The sequence below is a fragment of the Scyliorhinus torazame genome, chromosome 19 (assembly GCF_047496885.1).
Source record: "Scyliorhinus torazame isolate Kashiwa2021f chromosome 19, sScyTor2.1, whole genome shotgun sequence".
Lineage (NCBI taxonomy): Eukaryota > Metazoa > Chordata > Chondrichthyes > Carcharhiniformes > Scyliorhinidae > Scyliorhinus > Scyliorhinus torazame.
In genome coordinates, this window is record NC_092725.1 from 87784823 (window position 1) to 87812127 (window position 27305).

General features: G+C 45.1%; 1 protein-coding gene across 3 annotated transcripts in view; it reads right to left on the reverse strand.

Moving 5' to 3' along the window:
* The window catches only part of osbpl8 (oxysterol binding protein-like 8), a 386181-nt gene that overhangs the window by 20027 nt on the left and 338849 nt on the right, over positions 1 to 27305 (reverse strand). For 2 of the 3 annotated variants that reach the window (XM_072484705.1, XM_072484707.1), the window contains 2 exons: positions 13455 to 13640; positions 11450 to 11603 (listed from right to left, as the gene is read on the reverse strand). In XM_072484705.1, the coding sequence (XP_072340806.1) occupies positions 11450 to 11603; positions 13455 to 13640 (340 nt within the window). The remainder of the gene's footprint in view (positions 1 to 11449; positions 11604 to 13454; positions 13641 to 27305) is intronic. The other variant, XM_072484706.1, reaches the window with a different exon arrangement.

Below are 27305 nucleotides of genomic sequence, written 5' to 3' on the forward strand. Positions count from 1 at the left end.
TCAGTTTGTTCCAGGAAGCTGTGAGCTGAACACAGCTTTCACAGAAGGCTGTCAGATTCAGCATTCATCTGACTGACAGGGAATCTGCAGATAGTTTACTGAAAGGATCTTTCTCTTCAAACAGTATTCAAAATAACTCTTTCTCCAGAGGTGTGTTTAATAACTTTATTAAAAAAGTGTTTTCTGACCTGTGATTGGTTTTGCTTCATTGGAGATAAAGGAGATATCAGTTAGGAGTTAAAGTTTATTGTTAAGCATTGTTAGGCTGGTAATAGTAAGCTATATTTCTATGATGTTAAGGTAATTTAATACTGTGTTTATAATAAAGTTTGTTTTAATATACCATATTCCTATTTGTGCGTGGAATCACTCCTGGAGCGAAGTATTCTTTCCTCACAATTTACAAATTAAAAAAATTTGGGGTTGTTGTTCAGTATCCTAGAAAATGTTGGGGTTTGATCTGGGATCGTAATAAAGGGTGAAATCAAAAATGGAAATTAGGAAAGCAAAGAGAGGACATGAAAGAACAGTGGCAAGTAAAATAAAGGCAAAACTAAAGATCCTTTATCAATATATAAAGAGTGAGTGGATAACTAAGCAAAAAGTCGGTCCCAAAAAGGCAGAAGATCTTTGTATGGTTCTTAATGAATACTTTGAGTTTGACTTCCGGTGACAGTGATGTGCTGAGCGGACGCACGAGGTGGCTCTCCTGCCAACCAGAACCAAACAGACACTTTTAAGCGAATTTTGTCTGAAAATTCGAAGGCAAATTTACCTCAACGGCGAGAAGAAAGCAACCACACATTAATGTCAGCAAACGGGAGCTCGTAGGACGGCAGAAGTGGTGGAAAGGGCCACTAGCAGCAGGCGGAAGAGACAGTGAACCCACGAGGTAAAGGGGACCTGCCCACCCAGGAGAGAGACCAATGACCCAAGCATCAGCCTCACCCCCACCACCTGGGGATGGATGGACGAACTTCCTCATGAAGGAACCAACAGGATAGAAATCCGGGTGGCGCTCAAGGTGGCAGCGACGGAGGCAATGATCACCATGCAAAAGACAATCGACAGGTTGGGGAAGAAAGCGGAGGCACAGGAGATTGCAATCCACGACCTGGGGAAAAGCTCGATGGACCAGAGCGACAGGATTGTTGCCGTGGAAGCAGAAGTGAAATGGTTGGTGGCAGCCCAACGGAACTTAAAGGGGAAAGTCGAAGACCAAGAAAATAGGTCCCAACGACAGAATATTCGGATCATGAGCCTGCTGGAAGGCAGAGGGCAGAGATCCGATGGGCTACGTTGCCCAATTGCTGGGCAACCTAATCGGGAGAGGCAGCTTCCCCAACTCCAGTGCTCGACAGAGCACACTGGTCGTTCAGGCTGAAACCCAAGGCCGGAGAGCAGCCGCGGGCAATCATCGTGAGGTTGCACCGATATCAGGATCGTGAGAAGATCCTGCGTTTGGGATGACAAGTTAAAGCAAGCACCTGGGAAGGACAGAAAATCTGAATTTACCAGGACATCGGGGTACATCTGGCAAAATGCAGGGTTGAGTTTAACCGGGCGAAGTCGGCTCTGTACAAAAATGGGATGCGATTTGGTCTGCTGTTCCCAGCCAGGCTCTGGGTCACGTACCAGAACAAAGAGAACTATTTCAACACCCCAGCAGAGGCAAATGAATTTGTGCGAACGAATGGCCTGGAAAAGGGGCATGCGAGACAACGATGAAGGCTGATCAGAGGAGGATTGCGAAAGAGACAGAGACTCATTGGACAGTGAATGTGTTTGCGCGGGACTGTGCTGCCTCGCTCTGATCAAAGAAGACCGGGTCACAGGAAAGAGCGAGGACAGAGGAAGGGAAAGCAGGCAGTCAGCGGGCATAGGTTTGGGGCTAGACCAGCCCCGGGAGGGGAGTCACCAGCCTAGCATGGATAACTAGCATCGGAAGACAGATTGGGGGCGGGAAGAGATAGGCACAGGGAGGGGGAATACATAGTGGGAGACGGGGAAAGGGCGACGCAGACAGGAGGGAGCAGGGAGAACGGGGTGGGGGGGGGGGGGGGAACACAAAAGGAACAGGACAGGATAAAAAAAGTTGGTTTTCGGATTGGCTTCAGCAGGTAAGGTGCAGGCTGAGGAGACAAGATGGCTCCGCAAGCAGCCACTTTTGAGTGTCCCTGAACAAAGGGAAACCCCAGAGTGCAGGGGCGCACCCACGTGACGTACACACAGTTGACGGCGATGTTGGGTGCCAGCTGGATAAAGGGAAACCCTGGAGTGCCGGGACCTGGTCTCATGGTGAGAACGGTGACTGTGGCCATTTTGGCCATCCCCGAACAAAGGGAAACCCCGGAGTGCAGGGTGTATCCACCAGGTAAATATGGTTGATCCTGCAGGAGCGGGGGGAGAGAAACCCCCCACCAGGATTGTTACCAGGAACATCCTGGGACTTAATGGCCCAGTGAAAAGATCCAAAATCTTCGCCCACTTAAGAGAGTTGACAGCTGACATAGGTGTGCCTCTTGCGGGCAGACTGAGGGAGAAAGACCGACTGCAGGTAAGAAAGGATTGGGTGGGACAAACGTATCACTCGTGTTACAGGACGAGGACTAGGGGTGTAGCCATACTGATTAGCAAGAGGACGACGTTTACAGCAACAAGGACGGTTATGGCCCAAGGGGGACGGTACGTCATGGTCAGCGGCGTCCTAGACGGGGCACCGGTCGTTCCGGTAAATGTGTACGCACCCAACTATGAAGACGACACAGACTTCATAAAAAAAGACCGTGGCAGAAATCCCCGACATTGACACAAACCGACTGATCATGGGGGGGGCGACTTCAACTGTGTACAGGACCCACTGACGGACCTATCGAACCCCAGATCAGGAAAAGGACAGGCATGGCGAGGGAACTGGAAGCAGTCATGGAGCAGAGGGGGGCGGTGGACCCTCACCCTCACTGGTGAGGGTGAATTCTCGATCTTTTCGCTGGTGTACAAACCATATACAAGGATAGACTTCTTTGCAGTGGGAAAAGCAGTGCTTCCAGGAATAGTAAGGGTGGAATATGCTGCAACAGTTATCTCCGACCACACTCCACATTACGTGGATGTGATGTTGGAGACAGGCGGTGCAAAACGCTCCACGTGGAGGTTGGACACGGACCACCTGCCGATAAGGTCTTCTACCAGAAAACATTACAGACCATAGGTGAATGCAATACTAATAACAAGAATGGGGAAATCTCACCGTCCACCCTTCTGCGAGGCACTAAAGGCTATGATTAGGGGAGAGATTATTGCCTACAAGGCATGTAGCGACAGGGAAGAGAGGGAGGCCAGGTTTCAAATGATCGACTCCATTCTGGAGGTCGACAGAAAGTACTCCGAGGCCCACACTGCAGAGGAAAAAGATACAAATGGACTTTAACCTGCTAGCCACCAGGGAAGCTGTGCACCAACTCCACCAGAAACGGGGAACCTTCTCTGAACACGGAGAAAAGGCTGGCCGCCTACTGGCCCACCAGCTGAGAAAGCAGGCAGCCACGAGAGAGATAGCTCAGGTGACGAATAGCAGAGGCAGACTGGTAACCGAGCAAAAAGAGGTCAACAGAGCGTTCAAGAACTTTTACCGAGGACTGTACTCCTCCGAACCACCCGATGGGGACGCGTCGATAAAAAGGATTCTCGATGGACCGGACATGCCAGTCATTTTTTTTGGCGGGGGGGGGGGGGGGGGGGAAGAGAGAGAGAGAGAGAGAGAGAGAGAGAGAGAGATCTTGGAGAGCATCAGCTCCTTGCAGGCGGGAAAGGAGCCGGGACCCGAAGGGTTCCCTGTGGATTTCTATAAAGGATTTGCACCAGCCCAGGCCCCACACTTACGGGACATGTTCGCAGACTCATTAGCGAAGGGCACCTTGCCTCCAACGCTAACACACGCCACAATATCGCTGATTCCCAAAATAGGCAAAGACCTGGTGGAATGTGGATCATACAGACCCATTTTGCTGCTCAACGTACATGCGAAGGTAATCGCAAAAGTCTCGGCCAATAAACTGGAGAACTGTGTACCGGAGGTGATCACAGAGGACCAGACGGGCTTTGTTAGGGTAGGCAGCTAACTGCGAACATCAGGCGGTTACTGAATTTAATAATGTCCTCATCCGAGGAGAGAAGATGGTCTCCCTGGATGCAGAAAAGGCCTTCGAGTGGAATTACCTCTTTGAGGTACTGGAACGGTTTGGGCTAGGGACGGGGTTCATCTCATGGGTGAAACTCCTGTACAACGTCCCAAAGGCAAGAGTTCTGACAAACACCACCAGCTCGGAGTACTTCCAGCTGCACAGAGGCAAGGCAGGGATGCCTACTATCCCCATTCCTGTTCGCCCTGACAATTGAACCCCTGGCAATCATTCTGCGAGACGCAAAAAGCTGGAACGGCATCCAAAGAGGAGACAGAAAGCACAGAGTGTCGCTCTATGTGGATGACCTGCCCCTCTGCATCGCAGACCCACAAAATGGCCTAAAAGCAATTATTTGGAACCTTCTCAGGCTACAAACTCAACCTGGGCAAGAGCGAGGCATTCCTGGTGAACCCGAACGGGGGAGGAACAGAGCTGGAGGAACTACCATTCAAACCAGCCCAAAACAAATTCAGCTACCTGGGGATGCAGATAGCCCATGATTGGACCTGGACCTACAAGTGGAATCTGACCAGTCTGGCGGAAGAAGTTAAAAAGGACCTGAGATGGGATGTACTCCCCCTTTCCCTGGTGGGGAGGGTGCAGGTAATCAGGATGAAAGTACTGCCAAGGTTCCTTTTCCTGTTTAGATCCATACGGACCTTCATCCCCATGGCCTTTTTCCACAAGTAGACAAAATGATTATGACTTTTGTGTGGAGGGGATAAGAACCCAAGGATCTCGAAGTCGACACTGTAAAGGAAGAAAAATATGGGCAGTCTGGCCCTGCCGAATCTACAGTACAACCACTGGGCAGCCACAGCCGAGAGGGTGAGGGGATTGATACGAGAACCCAACACGGAATGCGAGAGGCTGGAGGAGACCACCGGCAAGGGAATGACCTTCCGGGCTCTCGCCATGACAACGCTCCCATCCCCAACAAAGTATACATCCTGCCCAGTGGTGGTAGCCACGCTGAAGCCATGGAACCAAATGAGGCAGCATTTGCGGCAACCACAAATTCCCACCAGCCATGCTCGACGCTACCTTGAAAAAATGGAGTCAGGGACGTTTACATAGGGGTCAGACTCGCAACCTTGGGTGAACTGATGGAAGACCTGGAACTACCTACAGGACAGGAACTCAGGCAACTCCAAATTAAACATTTTCTCCGCAAGGAGATGGCAAGGTACCCCAGGACCCCAAGAGATACTCTACTAGAGGAACTAATAAACAAGGACAGTAAGGAGGGGTGGGAACTGCGGGAACATATATGGACGGTTGTTGGCTAGGGCAAGACTACCACTGGGTGAAGCCAGACGAAAATGGGAGGACAAACTGGGGATGGAAGTGGGTTGGAGACTCTGGAGCGAAGCACCGAGTAGGACCAACCCCACCTCCTCCTGCACAAGGCTAAGCCTCGTGCAGTTCAAAGTGGTGCACAGAGTTCACCTAATCAGAACCCGAATGAGTGGGTTCTTCCCGGAGGTGGAGGCCGAATGCAAACAGTGGCAGGGAGGCCCGGCCAACCACACCCACATGTTCTGGGCCTGCTGAGTTCTGGATAACCTTCTTTGAGGTAATGTCCAAGGCTGTGGGGGTGAGGGTGGAGCCATGCCAGAGAGTGACAGAGAGTGACAATATGTTCGGGATATTGGACCAGCTAGAACTGCATACAGGGAAGAGGGCTGATGCCCTGGCTTTTGCTTACTTAATCGCATGCCGGAAAATCCTGCTCAGCTGGCGATCAGCAGCACCACCCACAGCTGGCAGACCTGTCGGAATTCCTCCACCTGGAGAAGATTTAAATATACCATCCGAGGGTTGTCGAGGACATCCACAAAGCATTCGCATATTTTGTGTTTGTCTTCATAAAATAGGGGGATGATGCAGTCATCGTAGTTAAGGGGGAGGAGTATGAAGTATTGGAGGTGATAATACTGCCTCTCTCTTTATGTTTAAAGTGTTTAGCATCCTTGAAAGTGGATAAATCACCAGGGCCGCATTAATGTACCCCAGGCTGTCAAATGAAGCCAGGGAGGAAACAGTGGGCCCTCACTGCATGCAGACGTGGTGCTGGGGGATTGGAGGACTGCTAAAGATAGAGCAAGGGATAGAACAAATGATTGCATGCCAGTCAGTCCAACCTTGGACATGGGCAAATGGGTGGAATTAATTCGGAGAGATAGGGTAAACAGTCACTTAGAAAGGTACAAAGTAATCAATGACAGCCAGAATGGATTTATTAGAGGAAGATTGTGTCTAACTAACTTGACTACATTTTTTTGAGGAGGGAACATGAAGGATTGATGTGGTTTACATGGATTTTAGGCAAGGCCTTTGACAAGGACCCATATGGCAAAGTGGCAAAAAATAAATAAAAGCCGATGGGATCCAGGGAAATGTAGCAAGCTGAATGCAAAATTGGTTCAGTGACAGGAAACAAAGAGTATTTGTTGACGGGTGTTTTTGAAACCAGAAGATTGTTTCCAGTGGAATTTTTGTGATATATATTAATGATTTAGACTTAAATGTAGGGGTATATCTAGAAGTTTGCAGATGATCCAAAACTGACCCTGTGGTTGATGGTGGGGAGGGTGGCTGTAGACAACAGGAAGATATCAATTTACTGGTCAGATGGGCAGTAAAGTGACAAATTGAATTCAGCCCAGAGAAGAGTGAGGTGATGCATTTTGGGGAGGTCAAACACGGCAAAGGATTACACTCTAAATGGGAGGACACAGAAGTGTAGAGGGAGTGTGAAACCTTGGAGTTAATGTCTACAGGTTCCTGAAGGTAGCAGAACAGGTTGATAAGGTGGTTAAGAAGGCATATGGAACCCTTTCCTTTATTAGAATAGGTATAGAATAGAAGAGCAGGGAGGTTATGCTGGAACTGTATAACACACTCGTTAGGCCAAGGACTGTGTGATGTTCAGGTCACCTCATTACAGAAAGGTTTTTATTGCATTAGAGAAGGTACAGATGAGATTTAATAAGATGTTGCCAGGAATGGAAAATTGCAGCTATGAGTAAAGATTGGAAAGGCTGGGGTTGTTCTCCTTGGAACAGAGGAGTTTGAGGGGAGATTTAATTGAGGCGTACAAGATTCTGAAGGGACTGGAAACAGTGGGTGCCCGCCACTTCAGCAGAAAGATGAGTGACTTGGAACATAGATTTAAAGTGATTGGTAGAATATTAGAAGAGAGGAGTAAAAGTCTTTTCACCCAGAAGGTGGTGAGGAACTCACTGCCTGACAAGGTAGTGTATGTGGAAACGCTCAACATTTAAAAGATGTCTAGATATGCACCTGAAGTCCCATAAGCTCGAAGGCTATGGGCCAAGTGCTAGAAAATGGATTTAGGCTGGATTGCTCGTTTTTCAGCCAGCTCAGACACGATTGGCCTCCTTCTGTGCTCTAAAGCTTTCTACATTTCCTATATATCTCAGGAATGTGCAGAGATCTGGAGAGAGAGTGGGGGAGAGCTAGCTTGAAGGGGATTGGCCACCATTTTATGATTCTATCCGCGTGTTAACTCAAACACGGACAGTTAACCTCATGAGCATTTATGCTCCAGTAATGGTGTGCTCCATTACTGAGGTGAAAATATCAGTTCCATCAGAAGTTTGACACTGATATTGGCAGAATCCCCAAGTCAGAACATCTTTAACCTGCTGGCAAATTCCAACACAAGAACGTGTGTGGACCATGAGACATGACACCCCTGCCTGGGACATCATGACCTAGGAAAGTTGAATAAGAATGGACAAAAACTACTAGAGCTTGCTGTTACCACAAGCTTTGGATAACTAAGGCCTTTCAACACAAAAGAAGTGTCATGGAGACATCTTAGATTAGAGCATTGGCACCATATGGATCTGATCACCAGTCATGACTCAACATTCTCAACACATTAAGCTACCATAGCGCTGACTATCATAGCATTAATATAGTACCGAAGGAGGCCTTTCAGCCCATTGAGTTTGCACCGCCCTCCCCCCCGCCCACCCAAAAGAGCACCCCACCCATTCCCACAACCCCGCCCTATCCCTGTAACACCACCTATCCTTTTAGACAGTGAGGGGCAATTTAGCATGACCAATCCATCTAACCTGCACATCTTTGAACTCTGGGAAGCACCTGGAGGAAACCCACGCAGACCCAAGCCGGGATTCGAACCTGGGACCCTGAAGCTGTGAAGCGACAGTGCTAACCACTGTGCTACCATGCCGCTCACATATGATCCAGTTTTTCTACTTGTTCTTGGTGTTTTTTTTCTGGATGAGAGATGTCCGACAGAAATCAACTCCAGTTTTAACATTGATTTCAATTGGAACCGATGATTCACAGAAAGTTGCGATTTCTAAGAAACCAACCACAATTTAAATTGCAGTCTCAAAACAGGAAGCAAGAAAAATGCTGACAGGATTGAGGAAAACATCGCGGCGATGGAATTTGTCTTAGAGCCAATACTTTGAATATGCGAAGCGCCACTTCAAAGTAAAATCTAACAAACAGCTAAGCATTGCAACAATGACTACTGGTTACAACTCCGCCAGAACATCCTATAATTCACAAGAACGTCTCATTCCAACAGCTGCCTGAGAAATGCCATGGACAGTCAAGACCACTATATATTACCTTTAGCCATCTCACGAATGTTATGAAATTGAGATTGTTGAAGTAATTTATATTTGTATTATGCATTTTAAAAATAATGTATATATTTTAAATTTAAGCTTAATTTGTTTCTCTGCATTTGTGAGCTACGGGTTAAAACTTTAGTTTAGCTTCATGTTAAGCACAGGTGCCTACAAATGTTTCTTTTAGTCTATCTTAAACTTTGCCTGCATTGTAATCAAGCTTTTATGACGTAAAAGTAATTACCGGCTTTTAAAAAACAAAGCTGTTGCTTAGCAACCAGAAGCTCACACTGAAAAGCAGAAGTTTGTGTTGAATTGGAACCAGGTAACCCAAGAAGCAAGAGGCTTTACCACAGAAACTGCCAGCACAGGCAGAACAAATAACTCAGGGGCAGTAAGCAAGTCCCAGTCTCTGAAGAAATGAAAGGAACTAGGCACTGAATGTTAAGGAATGGGTTAGGAGACATTCCAATTAGATGTCTCATTGAAGTTAAGTATCCAATAATTGACACTATGTAAAGGGGTTGCAGGTGACTCTTGTTGCATGTGATGTGGAGAGTTTTGTACAAAGTGTGTTCAAAGAAAATAAAGTTGTTTGTGAAAAGGAGCAGAACTCTTGACTCTTTACTCAACAGCAGCCAGAGGCTAACAATGAAGAGTCATCCCAGGAAGACTGAAGTCAACGGGACAACCAGAATCTGAACAAGGTACTGTTCACCAATGTTAACGAAAGGGGCAGAGGGAGGCTCCCAGTTAAATATAGGACTGCAAGGTGCAGACTTGGAGAGGTTGGATAGCAAGATGCGACACATTTGAAGTAATCTTAAAGTTAGTGACACTGTACAGTGAAGGGCCCAGGAAAGGACCCCAAAACGAGAGAAGGGGGGGACTGGCACAAGGAAAATTGACATATACATTGTAATCGGCACAGTAACCATTACTGCTTGCATTGTGTATAATATGTAAAAAACCTCAATAAAAACATTGAAAAAAGTGAGTGACAATTAATATAGTTGGTTTCAGAGTGTGGTGTGTCTGACCACATTTTGCCTATTGATTTACATGGACTGTGTACTTAGAGTGAAAGATATATTCTGTAACTTGTGTTCTCCTTTCAAATCTGTGTATGTCTGTAAAGGTATAGCTGGGTGAAGGAGTAGTATATCATAGTTAATCTTTTCTTGTTTAATAAATGTTTTATTCTTTTATTAAAAGTTCATTGGCAGTCCACGTTTTTGAACAAAATATAAATGTTACAATTTATCGAGCCGTGGTTCCTTTCTGGGACCCGACTGCCCGGTAGGAACACTGGCTGGCTAGGATCGCAACACCAAGATATTCGACCAAGTGACAATGCAATTAACAATGTTACCCTAGAGGTTGTTGCTAGCTTCACATATCTAGGCTTCACAATCACCGGCAATCTGTCACTTTGGAACAACAGCAACCTGATTGAGAACACCAAACTGTGAGTCTACCAAGCCTGCAGCACACTCCTCTATAGTAGTGAGACCTGGTAAACATACCCTAGGCAGGAGACAAGGCGGAATAGTTTCTACCTTTGCTGTCTTAGACATAAACTCAGCATCTCTTGACAGGACCAGAACACCAACTGAGAGGTCCTGGTGCATGCTAATTCCATCAGCATACATTCAACACTAAGCCAACATCTATCAGATGGATGACAGCCAAATGCACAGTGGCCTTACTGTAACTCCCTCCCTAACAGCTCTATGGGAGGACCTTCACCACATGGACTGCAGCAGTTCAAGAAGGTGGATCACCTCCATCTTCTTGAGGACAATTAAAGATGGGTAATAAATGCCAGTGCCCTGAAAGTGATGGCCACATCTCATGAACACATTAGAACTTAAAAAGAACACTTTAAAAAAGTTCCAATTTCAAAGAAAAAATGATACAATTTCAAAACATAAGTTATTAAATACATAAAAGAATGTTTCAGTAACATTAAAGACTAATAATATGTATAAAATATCAACAAAACCACTTCATAGTGAAACACAGCTTCTTACCCACAATTCTGTACAGCCACTATTCTTGATATTAGTTGAACCACTGAATGGATATGATATGTATCCCCAAAGGCAGCAAGATAAATGTAGAGAGCAACATTTGGGCAGCTATTTTAGATTGCTTTGCAGCTGGGTGTGACATGGGTTGCTGCCCACCATTTTTGGTCAACGAAAGGGAGAGCAGAAGGATCAGGGAGGATGGACAGTGGGATGAAACTATTAACAAATACATTGCCATGCTTAAATGACATTCTTGAAGGAGAAAGAAATAAAAAATGTTTCAAAGTCCTTGCAAGGTTGATTCATAAAACAGGAATAATATTTGGGTAGACCAAATTCAGAAAAATAAAGCATTAAAAAATTTACAACAGTTATATATTCCTAAAAACAACAGTGAGGCTCAATCATTTTGTTCATTCTCAAGTCTAAGTGTTTCCAACTGAAGAACTAACGGCATCATAGAACTTAATTTATGACCAACTGGATGGGGAAAAGGAAGAAAAAATGGTTTCAGGAGCAAAAAAAATTGCGTTTGAGATACGGATGGGCACCAATAATAATAAATTTGGCATTACACAATCTTAAAACCTACCTGACGCTTGTAATTGTCTTTCCTTCCCCCTTGGTTACTGAGACTAATTATACTGGCAGAACGTACCATTGGAGTTCGGTGCCAAACTTTTGATTGGATGACACCTTCTTTTTCATACTGAACGAGGTCATTCAGTGGGTCCCAGGGCCTGGTGCTGCATGCAATAAAATACACTACATAATTAGTTATCAGTCAAAATTATTCTGATCTCAGGATACAATACATTTCATTGACCAGAAACTGAACTGGATCACCATGTAAATACTGTGGCTCCAAAAGCAAGTCAGAGGTAACTCACCTCCTCACTCTCCAAAGCCTGTCCACCATCTGCAAGGCATATGTTATGGAATATTCTCCACTTGCCTGCATGAGTGCAGTTGGAAGAACACCCGAGATACTCGGCACCTCCAAGATAAAGCAGCCCGCTTCCCCAGCACTCCATCCACTATCTTAAACATTCACTCCATCCACCATTGGCACACAATGGCAACAGTGTGTACTATTTACAAGATTCATTGCAGAAAGTCACCAAAGCGCCTTCAATAGTATCTGCCAAAGCTCCAAACCCTCTCCAAACCCTATCACCTGGAAGAAAAAAGGCTGCAGATACATGGAAACGTCATCACCTGCAAGTTTCCGTCCCAGTCACACACCATCCTGACTTAGAAACGTATTGTCATTACCTGACTGTCGCCGGGTCAAAATCCTGGAACTCCCTCCCTAACAGCGTTGTGGATATACATAGACCACATGGACAGCTCACCACCACTACTCAAGGGCAATTGGAGATGAGCAACAAATGGTGGCCTAGCCACATCCCAAGAATGAATTTTTAAAAACAGCTGTGACAATGATATGTGCTCCATACTTAGAATATTGAAACATATGGACATATGAATTAGGAGCAAGAGTAGACCACTTGGCTTCTTATGCCTGCTCCACCATAAGATCATGGCTGTAACCTCAACCCTACAAACCTGTCTACGCCTGATGGTTTCAACAAGGTGAAAGCCTAAGACAAAGGAAGCATAAAAATGAAGGAAAGGATATTGACAGAAGTTCACATTTAAATGGCACCTTATCCTATTTCTCAGAAACGTGTGAAAGTGATTTGCATGCAACAATTTTCTTTCCAGTATGTAGAGAAATAACAGCCATTCATACTCCTCAAAGAATAGGCGGTGGCATAGTGGTATTGTCACTGGACTAGTAGACCCAGAGCAATGCCACTACAGATAGTGAAATCGGAATTCAATACAAGTCTGGAATTGAAAGTCTAATTATGACCATGAAACCATTGTCAATTGTTGTAAAAACCCATCTGGTTCATTAATGTCCTTTAGGGAAGGAAATCTGCCATCCTTACCTGGTCTGGCCTATATGTGACTCCAGATCTACAGCAATACGGTGGACTTTAACTGCCCCCTCAAGGGTAATTAGGGAGGGCAATAAGTGCTGGCCCAGCCAGTGACGCCCACATGAACGAATAATAAAAAACACTGCACAAACAGCAATGAGGCAAATTACCTGCTAAATTATTGTTGGTGCTAAATGTGATTTAGTGAGAACTCCCTGCCCTTCAAATTACATAAAACTAGTGGATCTTTACAAGGTCACCTACCCAGGAGACCACAGTCTGTGCTACTAACTTCCAACTGGCTCTTTCAAAGAGCCGGCACAGAGGTGATGGTCTGAACGGCCTTCACCCAAGCTGTACAATTCTATCAACTACACTCAGTGTTAAAGGAAGACTGGTTTTTTATGAATGAAGGAGGGAAACTGAGGGAAGGGTTATGCCATTAAACTTTTACTGCTGCAGATATAACAATAAAGACACTGGAATTTACCAATGCATAGAAATTCATGCATACTTTTCTTTGCACATTTTAGGATACCTGTTTCAGCACATTGATACTTTATAACGTAGAACAGAAATGCATACTGTTCTTTATTCAATATTCCAAGATAGGAGATCAAAAGTAAAAATAATTTTTTGAAGGCTTACTCTGCATATTTGTATTGCCATTCCCCAGTAACTAGATCTTGTTCAAAAAGGCGAGGAAGCCATTCCTCTCCATGTGCTTTCCGTTGTTTGGCAGCTTTTCGTTGAGCTTCTTCCAGGACAAACTTTTCACCAGTAGCTTCATTCTGGTCCTTGTTATGGATTGCACGAGTTACATGCTGCCACAGTCTAGGAGATATTCACGGAAGGACGACAAATAAAATAATTGAAAATTAAACATTTCCTTGAATAGCTGTTTGAAATTGTATTGAACTTCAGTGAATATAAAATGCAACAGATTTTGAATAAAGTCTTTGCAGACAAGGATTGTTAAAAACAACCATTCATTCATTCATTCAAGGCTGTTGTCAACTCCAACTTAAGAACTAAAATGTCTTGTCAATGAGATAGAACATTATACTGGACCAATTAAATAATGAATGATGGCTTCATAATATTCAATTATCAAGAAAATAAATCCAACAGGCAGCATATGCCATTTAGGTAATATTAATTTTAATATTTCCTACAGTTTAATTACTTTCTAAAGCACATTGGAAAGAATATATTTAAACAAGTATTGCACAGAAATATAACTATAGGACTATGCAGACAGACAATATGGTGGAATTGAAAATTGTATTTAGAACTCACTCCTGATCTGGGTTGATGATTTTTCCCCACCTTGATAACAACTCAATTACTGCTGTGCAGCCCCATGAAAGGAGGGCTTGTTACAACACAGGGAAATAGGAATAGCAGTCAGCCAATCAGCCCATTGAGTCTGCTGCACCATTCAAATAGAAAATGGCTGATCATTTACCACTTACCCCATTTTTCCCACCATCTCCTATCTCTTATGTCATCAGTATCCAGAAATCGATTGATTTCTGTCTTGAACATGCTCAATTACAGTTTCTACAGTCCTTTGGGATAGAGAATTCAAAAGATTCACCACCCTCTGAGTAAACAAATTCCTCTTCATCTTAGGTGGTCTACCCTGGCTCTAGACTCACCAGCCAGGTGAAACATTCAATCCGCATCTACCCTGTCATGCCCTGTGAGAATTTAAAAAGTTTCAATTAAATCAGATCTCATCCTTTATTCTTGTACTCAAATCCCCTTGTGATGAAGGCCAACATACCACTTGCTTTCATAATTGCTTGCTGCACCTGCATACTAGTGTTTAGTGACTCATTAACAAGGATAACCAGGTCCCTTTGCACATCAACACTTCCCAATGTTACGATTCCAGCTATGTTACTATTGAACAAGTCAGATAGATCCCAGGATTGAACCCAACTTGTAATATCCTAACTTGGATTGGATTTGTTTATTGTCACGTGTACCGAGGTACAGTGAAAAGTATTTTTCTGCGAGCAGCTCAACAGATCATTAAGTACATGAGAAGAAAAGGGAATAAAAGAAAATACATAATAGGGCAACACACCATATACAATGTAACTACAAAAGCACTGGCATCGGATGAAGCATACAGTGTGTAGTGTTAATGAAATCAGTCCACAAGAGGGTCATTTAGGAGTCTGGTGACAGTGGGGAAGAAGCTGTTTTTGAGTCTGTTCATGCATGTTCTCAGACTTCTGTATCTCCTGCCCGTGGAAGAAGTTGGAAGAGTGAGTAAGCCGGGTGGGAGGGATCTTTGATTATACTGCCCGCTTTCCCCAGGCAGCGGGAGGTGTAGATGGAGTCAATGGATGGGAGGCAGGTTCGTGTGATGGACTGGGCGGTGTTCACGACTCTCTGAAGTTTCTTGCGGTCCTGGGCCGAGCAGTTGCCATACCAGGCTGTGATGCAGCCTGATAGGATGCTTTCTATGGTGCATCTGTAAAAGTTGGTAAGGGTTAATGTAGACATGCCGAATTTCCTTAGTTTCCTGAGGAAGTATAGGCGCTGTTGTGCTTTCTTGGTGGTAGCGTCGACATGGGTGGACCAGGACAGATTTTTGGAGATGTGCACCCCTAGGAATTTGAAACTGCTAACCATCTCCACCTTGGCCCCGTTGATGCTGACAAGTTTTTTTAGTTTTGCTGGCATTGAGGGAGAGATTGTTGTCGCTACACCACTCCACTAGGTTCTCTATCTCCCTCCTGTATTCGGACTCATCGTTATTCGAGATCCGGCCCACTATGGTCGTATCGTCAGCAAACTTGTAGATGGAGTTGGAACCAAGTTTTGCCACGCAATCGTGTGTGTACAGGGAGTAGAGTAGGGGGCTAAAGTACACAGCCTTGCGGGGCGCCGGTGTTGAGGACTATTGTGGAGGAGGTGTTGTTGTTCATTCTTACTGATTGTGGTCTGTTGGTCAGAAAATCGAGGATCCAGTTGCAGAGTGGGGAGCCAAGTCTTAGGTTTTGGAGCTTTGATATGAGCTTGGCTGGGATTATGGTGCTGAAGGCGGGGCTGTAGTCAATAAATAGGAGTCTAATGTAGGAGTCCTTGTTTTCGAGATGCTCTAGGGATGAGTGTAGGGCCAGGGAAATGGTGTCTGATGTGGACCGGTTGCAGCGGTATGCGAATTGCAGTGGATCAAGGCGTTCTGGAAGTATGGACGTGATGCACTTCATGATCAATCTCTCGAAGCACTTCATTGCGATTGAAGTCAGGGCCACTGGTCGGTAGTCATTGAGGCACGTTGCCTGGTTCTTCTTCGGTACCGGATGATGGTGGTCTTCTTGAAGCAGGTGGGGAACTTCCATATGGCAGTAACTCCATGTGTCTGCTTGTCTTGTCCTTCCACGTGGCAGCAGTCGTGAGTTTGGAAGGTGCTGTTGAAGAGCCTTGGTGAGTTCCTTAAGTGCATCTTGTAGATAGTACACACTTTTATCTTTTTGTTCAGATACATGGAAGGCGGCCACTGAACAGAATCACAGGAGTCAGCTGATGAATTTTTAACAAAAGAATATAAAGTTATTAAACACAAAAAGATGAACTATTCTATATTAATCCTTCACCTCACTATACCTTTACAGATTTGTAAGGATAACGCATGTTACAAAATTAATCTTATACTCAAATGTTCTCAGTGAGTACATGGTCCATGCAACCCAATAGGCCAACAGTGATCAGACACCCTACAGTCTGGAACCAAATGACAAATGCCCCCTAAACAACTTTTACAGATTTGTTGTCATCTCCCCCAGATGATGTCACACTGTGAGCCAATTGGTCTCACTGCAGCTCTGTCTTTCACACAAGAGTTTCCAATCTTCTCCCGAACAACGCTTTTGCCTTGATGCCTTCACTAAAGATCCACTTACAGGGTTTCAACTTCTGCTTCCGGTATTCCCTTCCTCTGGGCCGCCACCTGCATTCAAGTTTTGCCTTCCACACACTCCCAGATACCCAACTGTGCAAACAGCATACCTGCACAGACCTGTCGTAAGGAGTCACCAACCTTCAGGACACCTTGGATATCTGGCATTTCACAAGTACACTTTGCTTTCTGTCTGCTTTCTGCAACATTGTCTTTTTAAGTTTGAGTCTCTCTTTGCTCCTCACTCCTTCACTTAACAGGACCGTTTCCTGGTTTCTATTCCTTTCCTTTGACTGGAAGGTCTTCTGAGGCTGCCTTCTGTTCCTCTCCCTGGTTTTGGGACTTTTCTGTTCTTCAGTTTGGGGCCTGCTCTTTGCAGTCTCCCTCCATATCCAGCTTCCTCCAAGTCAGGATGGGAGTGACTTGGAGGGGAACTTCCATATGGCAGTAACTCCATATGTCTGCTTGTCTTGTCCTTCCACGTGGCAGCAGTCGTGAGTTTGGAAGGTGCTGTTGAAGAGCCTTGGTGAGTTCCTTAAGTGCATCTTGTAGATAGTACACACTGTTGCCATTGGGAGTCAGTGGTCGGAGTGAATGTTTGCGGAAGGGGTGCCGATCGAACTGGCTGCTTTGTCCTGGATGGTGCGAGCTTCTTGAGTGTTCACGGAGCTGCACTCACCCAGGCAAGTGGAGAGTGTTCCATCACCCTCCTGACTTGTGCCTTGTAGATGGTAGACAGGCTTTGGGGAGTCAGGAAGTTGAGTTACTTGCTGCAGGATTCGTGGCCTCTGATCTGCTCTTGTAGCTACAGTATTTATATGGCTAGTCCAGTTCAATGGCAATCCCCAGGATGTTGATAGTGGGGTTTCAGCGATAGAAATGCCATTGAGTATCCTGGGGAGACGGTTAGATTATCTCTTGTTGGAGACAGTCACTGCCTGACACTTGTGTGGCACGCATGTTACTTTCCACTTGTCAGCCCAAGCCTGGATATTGTCCAGTCTTGCTGCATTTGGACATGGACTGTTTCAGTATCTGAGTTGTTGCGAATGGTGAACATGGTGAAATCATCATCAAACTTCCCCATTTCTGAACTTATGATGAAAGGGAAGTCATTGATGAAGCAGCTGAAGATGGTTGAGCCTATACACTAATTTACTACATTCCAACTGACAGGAACCTTTACAGAAATTATAGAATTTTGAAAGATAACCAATGTATTCTCTATCTCTACAGCCACCTCCTTCAAACACTTTGAGATTAAGCTCATATGGTCCAATTAATTTTTGATTTTGAGATGTTAGGAAAACAAAAGTAGATTTAAGGGATTTATATATGTATTGGTAAATATTAGAAATAAGGTGTCGTTTTAAGTGGGTTTAATTCATTGTTTCTAAGCCTGGAAGATAAAACCTACAGTCCAGATTCATGCTGGACAAAGGTATTTGTATGTGTGGGGGTTGGTTAAGTTCCAACTGTGTTCTATTGTGCTTAGAGAGAGGGCTATGGCATGAAGAATAAATAAAAGAAATAAACATGTGGGTGTTGCTTAGCAACTGGAGCCTGGTAATGCAGACAAGCTTTTAAGTTTTACTTCAGCTAATTTGATTGGAGTTGGAGAGAGGAAGTGAGAGAGAAGGCAGCTCTCACAGTTCTGCTGGAAACAGTTGGTTTAGAAGGCTAGAGAGGGAACATCTCGCTTAGCTTTTCTGGAAAAAAAAAACATACTATGGAGAATGGTTAAGTAAACAGATACAAGTAATCTAAAATCCAGCTAGTTAAGGAAACTAAAGGAATGAAGAGATGTGTCCAAGAAGTCTGAAGTTAAGCGAACAGAGGCCAAGGCATGGTTTAAAAGAATTCAAGGAAGAGTAAACACCGTGTTGAGTTAAAGAGACAACAGGGGCAGCATGGTGGCGCAGTGATTAGCATTGCCTCCTCACCACGCTGAGGTCCCATGTTCGATCCCGTCTCTGGGTCACTGTCCGCGTGGAGTTCACAAATTCTCCCCGTATTTGCGTGGGTTTCACCCCCATAACCCAAAGATGTAGGGTAGGTGGATTGGCCCCGCTAAATTGCCCCTTAACTGGAAGAAATGAATTGGGTACTCTAAATTTTTAAAAAAATGAAATTAAATGAAAAATGAAAATCGCTTGTCACAAGTAGGCTTCAAATGAAGTTACTGTGAAAAGCCCCTAGTCGCCACATTCTGGCGCCTGTTCGGGGAGGCTGGTACGGGAATTGAACCGTGCTGCTAGCCTGCCTTGGTCTGCTTTAAAAGCCAGCTATTTAGCCCACAGGAATGTCTACAGGAATAGTGCCAGAAGACTGGAGGATAGCAAATGTTGTCCCCTTGTTCAAGAAGGGGAGTAGAGACAACCCCGGTAACTACAGACCAGTGAGCCTTACTTCTGTTGTGGGCAAAATCTTGGAAAGGTTTATAAGAGATAGAATGTATAATCATCTAGAACGGAATAATTTGATTAGAGATAGTCAACACGGTTTTGTGAAGGATAGGTCGTGCCTCACAAACCTTATTGAGTTCTTTGAGAAGGTGACCAAACAGCTGGATGAGGGTAAAGCAGTTGATGTGGTGTATATGGATTTCAGTAAAGCATTTGATGAGGTTCCCCACGGTCGGCTACTGCAGAAAATACGGAGGCATGGGATTCAGGGTGATTTAGCAGTTTGGATCAGAAATTGGCTAGCTGGAAGAAGACAAAGGGTGGTGGTTGACGAGAAATGTTCAGACTGGAGTCCAGTTACTAGTGGTGTACCACAAGGATCTGTTTTGGGGCCACTGCTGTTTGTCATTTTTATAAATGACCTGGAGGAGGGCGTAGAAGGATGGGTGAGTAAATTTGCAGATGACACTAAAGTCGGTGGAGTTGTGCGCAGTGCGGAAGGATGTTACAAGTTACAGAGGGACATAGATAAGCTGCAGCGCTGGGCTGATAGGTGGCAAAAGGAGTTTAATGCAGAAAAGTGTGAGGTGATTCATTTTGGAAGGAATAACAGGAAGACAGAGTACTGGGCTAATGGTAAGATTTTTGGTAGTGTGGATGAGCAGAGAGATCTCAGTGTCCATGTACATAGATCCCTGAAAGTTGCCACCCAGGTTGAGAGGGTTGTTAAGAAGGCGTACGGTGTGTTAGCTTTTATTGGTAGAGGGATTGAGTTTCGGAGCCATGAGGTCATGTTGCAGCTGTACAAAACTCTGGTGCGGCCGCATTTGGAGCACTGCGTGCAATTCTGGTCACCACATTATAGGAAGGATGCTGAAGCATTGGAAAGGGTGCAGAGGAGATTTACCAGAATGTTGCCTGGTATGGAGGGAAGATCTTGAGGAAAGGCTGAGGAACTTGAGGCTGTTTTCGTTAGAGAGAAAAGGTTAAGAGGTGACTTAATTGAGGCATACAAGATGATCAGAGGATTGGATAGGGTGGACAGTGAGAGCCTTTTTCCTCAGATGGTGATGTCTAGCACGAGGGGACATAGCTTTAAATTGAGGGGAGATAGATATAGGACAGATGTCAGAGGTAGGTTCTTTACTCAGAGTAGCAAGGGCGTGGAATGCCCTGCCTGCAACAAGTGTGGACTCGCCAACACTAAGGGCATTCAAATGGTCATTGGATAGACATATGGACAATAAGGGAATAGTGTAGATGGGCTTTAGAGTGGTTTCACAGGTCGGCGCAACATCGAGGGTCGAAGGGCCTGTACTGCGCTGTAATGTTCTATGTTCAGTGTGCTAAACAAGCCCCAAATAAATGCCTTTTTCCTTGTTAAAACTAATTAGCAGTCCTCTGACTGTTCCTCCACCTTGTCAGAAAAATAAAGTTAAAATTATGGTCTTTTGAGCCAGGGTTCCATTCGGGAATCTTTCCGTCCAGTTATAACATCAACTGGGATCGTAACAAAGATCCTGCTTTTTAATTGTTCAGTTATAACATTGACTGGGATCGTAACAAAGGTCCTGCTTTTTAATTGTGATAATTACTCCCTAAGACTTCATAGAATTTACAGTGCAGAAGGCGGCCATTCGGCCCATCAAGTCTGCACCGGCCTTACAAAGAGCACCCTACTTAAGCCCACGTATCTCCCCTATCCCTGTAACCCAGTAACTCCCACTTAACATGGGGGAAATTTAGCATGGCCAATCCACCTAACCCGCACATCTTTGGACTGTGGGAGGAAACTGGAGCATCCGGAGGAAACCCATGCACACACGGGGAGAACGTGCAGACTTCGCACAAACAGTGACCCAGCCGGGAATCGAACCTGGGACCCAGGAGCTGTGAAGCAACTGTGCTAACCACTATGCTACCGTACTGCCCAGGACCTTATCCCTCTTCCTACCTATGTCTCTGGCACCAATGTAACTATGACTCTGGCTGTTCACTCAGGATACTCCTGCACTATGTGGTCACTCATTCCCTCTCTGCCTGCACACTCCTAGCCTTTGGAGTGACCCTCTCTTTAAACATCCTGTTCACGTAGTTCATGTCTCATGGATGTACAATAACTCCAGCTGCCCCCCGAATTACAAAACCCAGCACTCAAGCTTTTGCAGCTGATGACACTTACTACAGATATATTTCTCTGGGACGCGTGGCGTGTCCAAGACTTACCACATATCACAGGAGGTACAATACATTTGTCCGAGCTGTCCTGACATACCCTTTCATTATAATTAGAATAACTTATCAGTTACTCACCAATCAGCTTCTTCCACAGCACCAACGTATGAGTCAAATACTAGAGGGTGAGAAAAGTAGAAAAAGAAAGGACCCCTACTACCCTGAACTCCCTCACTCACCAAATTCCTAGAGTAGAATTTTGAAGATGGTAATCGAAAGTCACCATATAACATGCTACCGCTGACTTTCGGAAGTCCATTGCCGTTTAATCTCACTCACTTAAGCGCTGATTGGCATTCTTTATTCATTTATAGGATGTGAGCTTCACTGGCTGAGCCAGCATTTATTGCCCATTCCTGAGGGCGCTTTAAGAGTCAACCACATTGCTGGGTCTGGAGTCACATGTAGACAGATTTCCTTCCATAGGACATTAATGAACCAGGTGGTTTTTTTTTACGACAATTGGAAATGCGTTCATGGTCATCATTAGAATTTTAATTCCAGCTTTTTTATGGAATTCAAATTCGACTTGGTGGGATTTGAACTCAGATCCCCAGAGCATTAACCCAGATCTCTGGATTATTAGTCCAGTGATAATACCACTATGTCACTGACTCCCTCTGGCCCTGGGCTGGACTTCTGTCCACCCTGCCTATCAGAGCTATTGGTCAAACAGGGGAGCAATTGCGGCGTGGGGGGTGAGGGGTCCTGGAGTTCCAAGGTCCCGGAGGGGAGTGTGCCCCGACTCGGGCCTTCGGATTGAGGCGCCCTCCCACCCCCATTCCAGCCCGAGGTGGAGAACTTTTTTTCTGCTTCCCATCCTACCCAAATCCGCTCCCACCAGCATATAAATTGAGGTTGGGTGCGAAAAGGCCCTTAAGTGGCAGTTAAGTGGTCACTTACGGGCCTTCAGGTGAAAGGGCAGGTTTCTCATTCGAGGCCCTGCCTGCTCAAGCGTGAAACTGCCTCTAGGTTTGGGCAAGTGAGTTCCCATGGGGAATCCTGCCCATTCAATGTTACGTTCCACCCTGCTTCAGAACCCTCCTTGAGGGGGCATAAAATTCTGCCCCTAGTTTCATAATCAGTTCAAGCTGCACTCAGAATTTGTATTTATATGACCTGAAAGTCAGAAGAGTCAGTTCTGTTGCAGTTACAGAAATGATATCAGGCTATTCAGCTAACTAACTAATTTCAGCTGCTCACCAGAAGAGTTTGTTTCACCTATCATGTGAGAGTACCTTTAAGAACTGGGTGTTTATCAAATAGCTGTAGTGGATGTACCTTTAAGAATTGGGTGTTTATCAAACAGCTGTAGTGGATGTACAGCTGTAGTGGATGGACCTTTAAGAAATGGGTGTTTATCAAATAGCTGCAGTGATGTCAGAGTGTGGGTGGAGCTGGGCTGGCTGTCTTTCACTTCTCGTTTTTGAGCAGGCAGCTAGTGTGTTTTAGTTTCGTTTTCAGAGCTGGATAGCTGCAGGCAAAGCAAGCACCTGTACATTGATCTCTGCAATTTAAAGACCGTCTCCAGATCACTTGAGGATTTCAAAGTAATACCTGTTTCTGTAGAGAATTTAAACCTGCTGTCTTTCTATAAAAAGGGTCTTTTGGTCTTATGGATGTTGTTAGGAAAGTTATGAAGGGTTACATATAGAATATTGAATCTGTGGGGATTATTGCTGTTGATAGTTGTTAAGATGTTTAAAATGTTAACTGGATTCATAAATAAACATGGTTTTGTTTTTAAAAGTACTTTAGATCTCTGTTCATCACACCTGTAATGTAGGCCCTTGAGCTCCCTATAACCACAATCTATTAAAAATCGTGGGTCAGGTGAACTCCATGATACACTTTGGTGTTCTCTAAACCCTGTCCCATAACATACCCTGGAAGAAATTTACTTCATTTTCAGTATTCCATTATTTCAAACCAATTTATGGGATGATTTTGTTTTCTTCTGGTGCATATACTATATATCTTTTTCTTCAGGTATTTCTTTTGCCAAGGAAATGCAAGGTGTGCACTGGAGTGCATGAGGGAGAAGATGAACAGGATGACATTCTCTTCAATATATTTTTGAAGAAAATAGAGAGTTCCGATCGTACAGAGCCTCATCACACAAAAAAAAAATATTGTAAAGAATTATACAGTTATGTTGAATTTGGATAAGATGTTAGTTTGGCCCCAGCTGGAGTACTCATCCTGTTCTGGGTGCCACACTTTCGGAAAGATATGAACGCATCTGAGAGAGTGCAGGAAAAATTCACGAGAATGGTTTCAGGGATGAGGAATTTCAGTTATGAAGACCTGAAAAGGAAGAATGTGCAGGGTCGCAGGGAGAAGGGGAGGGAATGAGCTGCTCAGAAAGCTGTTGCAGACACGATGGGCAAAATGTCTTCCCTGCTGCATTGCAACAATTCTGTGATTTCTGTATTGCCCAATGGAACACATGATGAGTGAAGCATCTGGTATAATGAGATATTGCACTAGCAGGCTACTATTTCACTCGAAAGTTTAATTTGATTCCATCATCCCAAAATTACCACATCTGAACACATGTGTCAATATCTCTTGATGATTTAGGGGCAGATGGTGGTACGTTGGTGTCGTCACTGGATTAATAATCCATATTCAGGTAATGATCTGGGAATCCAGGTTTGAATCCCATGATGTCAGATGGTTAAATTTGAATTCAATAAAAATCTGGAATTAAAAGTCTAATGATAACCATGAAACCATTGTCGATTGTCATAAAAATCTATGTGGTTCACTGATGTCCTTTAGGGAAGGAAATCGGCCATCCTTAGCTGGTCTGGCCTACATGTGACTCCAGACCAACAGCAACGTGGTTGACTCTTAAAATGCCCTAACAAGCCACTCAGTTCAAGGGGAATTAGGGATGGGCAATAAATGCTGGCCCAGCCAACGATGTCCAGATCCCAGGCCTAATTCTTCAGGCTTAATTCTTGGCACTAATTTATAATGGATGGAAGGCGTTGCATTTCCCAGTATCAGATTGCTGAATAAATGTAGGACAATAGGATAATTGTATTGTAATTCAAGTAGAACAGTTCTCAGTTTCCAAACCCATCCCAAGCACAGCCTGAGTGATATGTGAACAGGAGTCAGATATAATAGAATTCATCAGTCATTATTTAGTATTCTAAATACTTTAGTCTAACGTTTGTATTGTGTCTCCTGGGTGGGACAGCATGAACAGATGAGAAAATAACAAGAAATGATATAGCAAGACAAATGACAAGGTATGGTAAGCACTCTCTATCATTGAATATAAACTATAGCAATTTTGAAAAAGTGCAGGGTGAAAGAAAATTATGCAATATACTCATGATTATTTTCATTTTTTGAACACAACTTTCTCTTTAATGAGTAGGCTTCAAGAAATATAAGAAATGAAGAACATGTATCTAGAGTGCTTTATCACATCCTCAAGGTGTCCCACAAACACTTCACATTCAACAAACTAATTCTTCAAACGTAGACACATTAGTTCAGCCATCAAGCGCTGGTTAGCAGCCTGAGCTTCGCTTTTTCACTTTGTGATGTTATTTGAAGCTTTTGGTGTTGGTACTATCAGTTAAATAGTCCTAACTATCAATCATGTTTTGGAATTTTTTGACTACTGCTTTACTAAATTGACTTGACAAAGAGTTGGATCTAAGATAGTGCTTTGATACACAAGGTACTCTATTCAAAAAGTACCAAAGTAGTTAAAATGCTAATATTCCCCGAAACACAATAACAATAAGCAATTTTGTCCCTCCACCCCGCGCCATGTTAAGCAACTCCATGGGGTGAATGGATCATCCGAGAGAAGTTTTATTAAATTTTTAAAAAATATTTTTATTCTCCTCCTTTTTCACATTTTCTCCCACATTTACACCCATCAACAATAAACAACAATCAGCAAGATATGTCAATCCCCATAATAACAACGACCCCATCCGCCCACCAACCCCCAAACATCAGCCCGTATGTTTACATAAACAAATGACAAAAGGGAATCAGGGATTACCCGTAGTCACCCTTAATCTACACAGCCCCCCTGCCCCCCACCCACCCCCCCAACTAATGTTCGATGTTATCCAGTTCTTGAAAGTGCATAATAAATAGTGCCCATGACTTGTAGAACCCCTCCGAGCTTCCCCTCAGTTCGAACTTAACCTTCTCAAGGGTTAAGTATTCCAACAGGTCCCCCCGCCACACCAGGGCACTGGGTGGAGAGGCTGCTCTCCATCCCAGCAGGATCCGCCTTCGGGCGATCAACGAGGCGAAGGCTATGATATCTGCCTCCGCTCCCATTTCCAACCCTGGCTGGTCCGACACCCCGAATACGGCCTCCTGGGGACCCGGGTCCAGTTTCACACGCACCGCCTTGGAAATTACCTAAACACCTCCTTCAAGTACTCCCCTAGCTTTGGACAGGACCAAAACATATGAACGTGATTCGCGGGCCCTCCCCCCCCCCCCCCACAACGCTCACACACATCCTCTACTCCTTCAAAAAAATCGGCTCATCCTTGCCCTCGTGAGGTGCGCTCTATATATCACCTTCAGCTGTATCAGCTCCAACCTCATACATGAGGTGGAGGCATTCACTCTCCGGAGCACCTCACACCAGACCCCCTCCTCTATAACCTCTCCCAGCTCTTCCTCCCACTTTGCTTTGATCCCTTCCAGTGGTGCCTTATCCTCTTCCAGAATAGCTCCGTACACCGCTGACACTGCCCCCTTCTCCAGTCCCCTTGTCGTCAACACCTCCTCCAGCAATGTGGAGGCCGGTTCCTCTGGGAAGTTCTGTATCTCCTTCCTGGCAAAATCCCGAACCTGCATGTACCTAAACACTTCTCCCTGCTCCAGCCCATACTTCGCTTCCAGCTCCCTCAATCCTGCAAACCAACCCCGAAGAAACAAATCTTTTAGCGTCTTAATCCCCTTCTCTTCCCATTTCCGAAAACTTCCATCCCACCTCCCTGGCTCAAATCTGTGGTTCCCCCGAATCGGCATTTCCCTTGACCCTAAACCCAACCCGAAGTGTTGGCGAAACTGCCTCCAGATTTTCAATGAAGCTATTATTACCGGACTCCCTGAATATTTCCCCGGAGCTATCGGGTGTGGCGCTGTTGCAAGTGCCTTCAGCCCCGACCCCCTGCACAAACTCTCCTCTATTCTGACCCACTGAGCATCAACCCTTCTGACCCAGCTCCGCACTTTCTCCACGTTCGCCGCCCAGTAGTAGTACAACAGGTTCGGGAGACCCAAACCCCCTGCCTGCCTTCCCCTCTGTAGCAGCACCTTTCTCACTCTGGCCACCTTCCCTCCCCATATGAATGAGGTAATCCTTCCCTCAATCTCCCTGAAAAAAGACTTTGGCAGGAAAATCGGTAGGCATTGAAAAATAAACAGGAATCGCGGCAACACATTCATTTTAATCGCTTGTACCCGACCCGCCAGTGACGGAGGAAGGCCATCCCACCTTGCCAGATCGGCTTTCACTCTCCCCACCAAACTAGTGATGTTGTACCTGCAAAGCCTCCCCCACTCCCGGACAACCTGCACCCCCAGATACCTAAAATGAGTCCCTGCTCTACGGAATGGCAGCCCCCCCACCCCTGCCCCCACCCGAGACACCACAACATACTCACTCTTGTCCAGGTTCAACTTGTACCCCGAGAAAGACCCAAATACCCGCAGTCGCCCCAATATTCCTCCTATCAACGCACTTGGCTCCGACACATACAGCAGCAAGTCGTCGGCATATAAGGACACCCTATGCTCTATCCTTCCCCCCCGCACTATTCCTTTCCATGCTCCCGAACTTCTCAATGCGATGGCCAACGGCTCAACCGCAAGTGCAAACAGCAGGGGGGACATAGGACATCCCTGTCTCGTCCCACGGTGGAGAGAAAAGTATCTCGA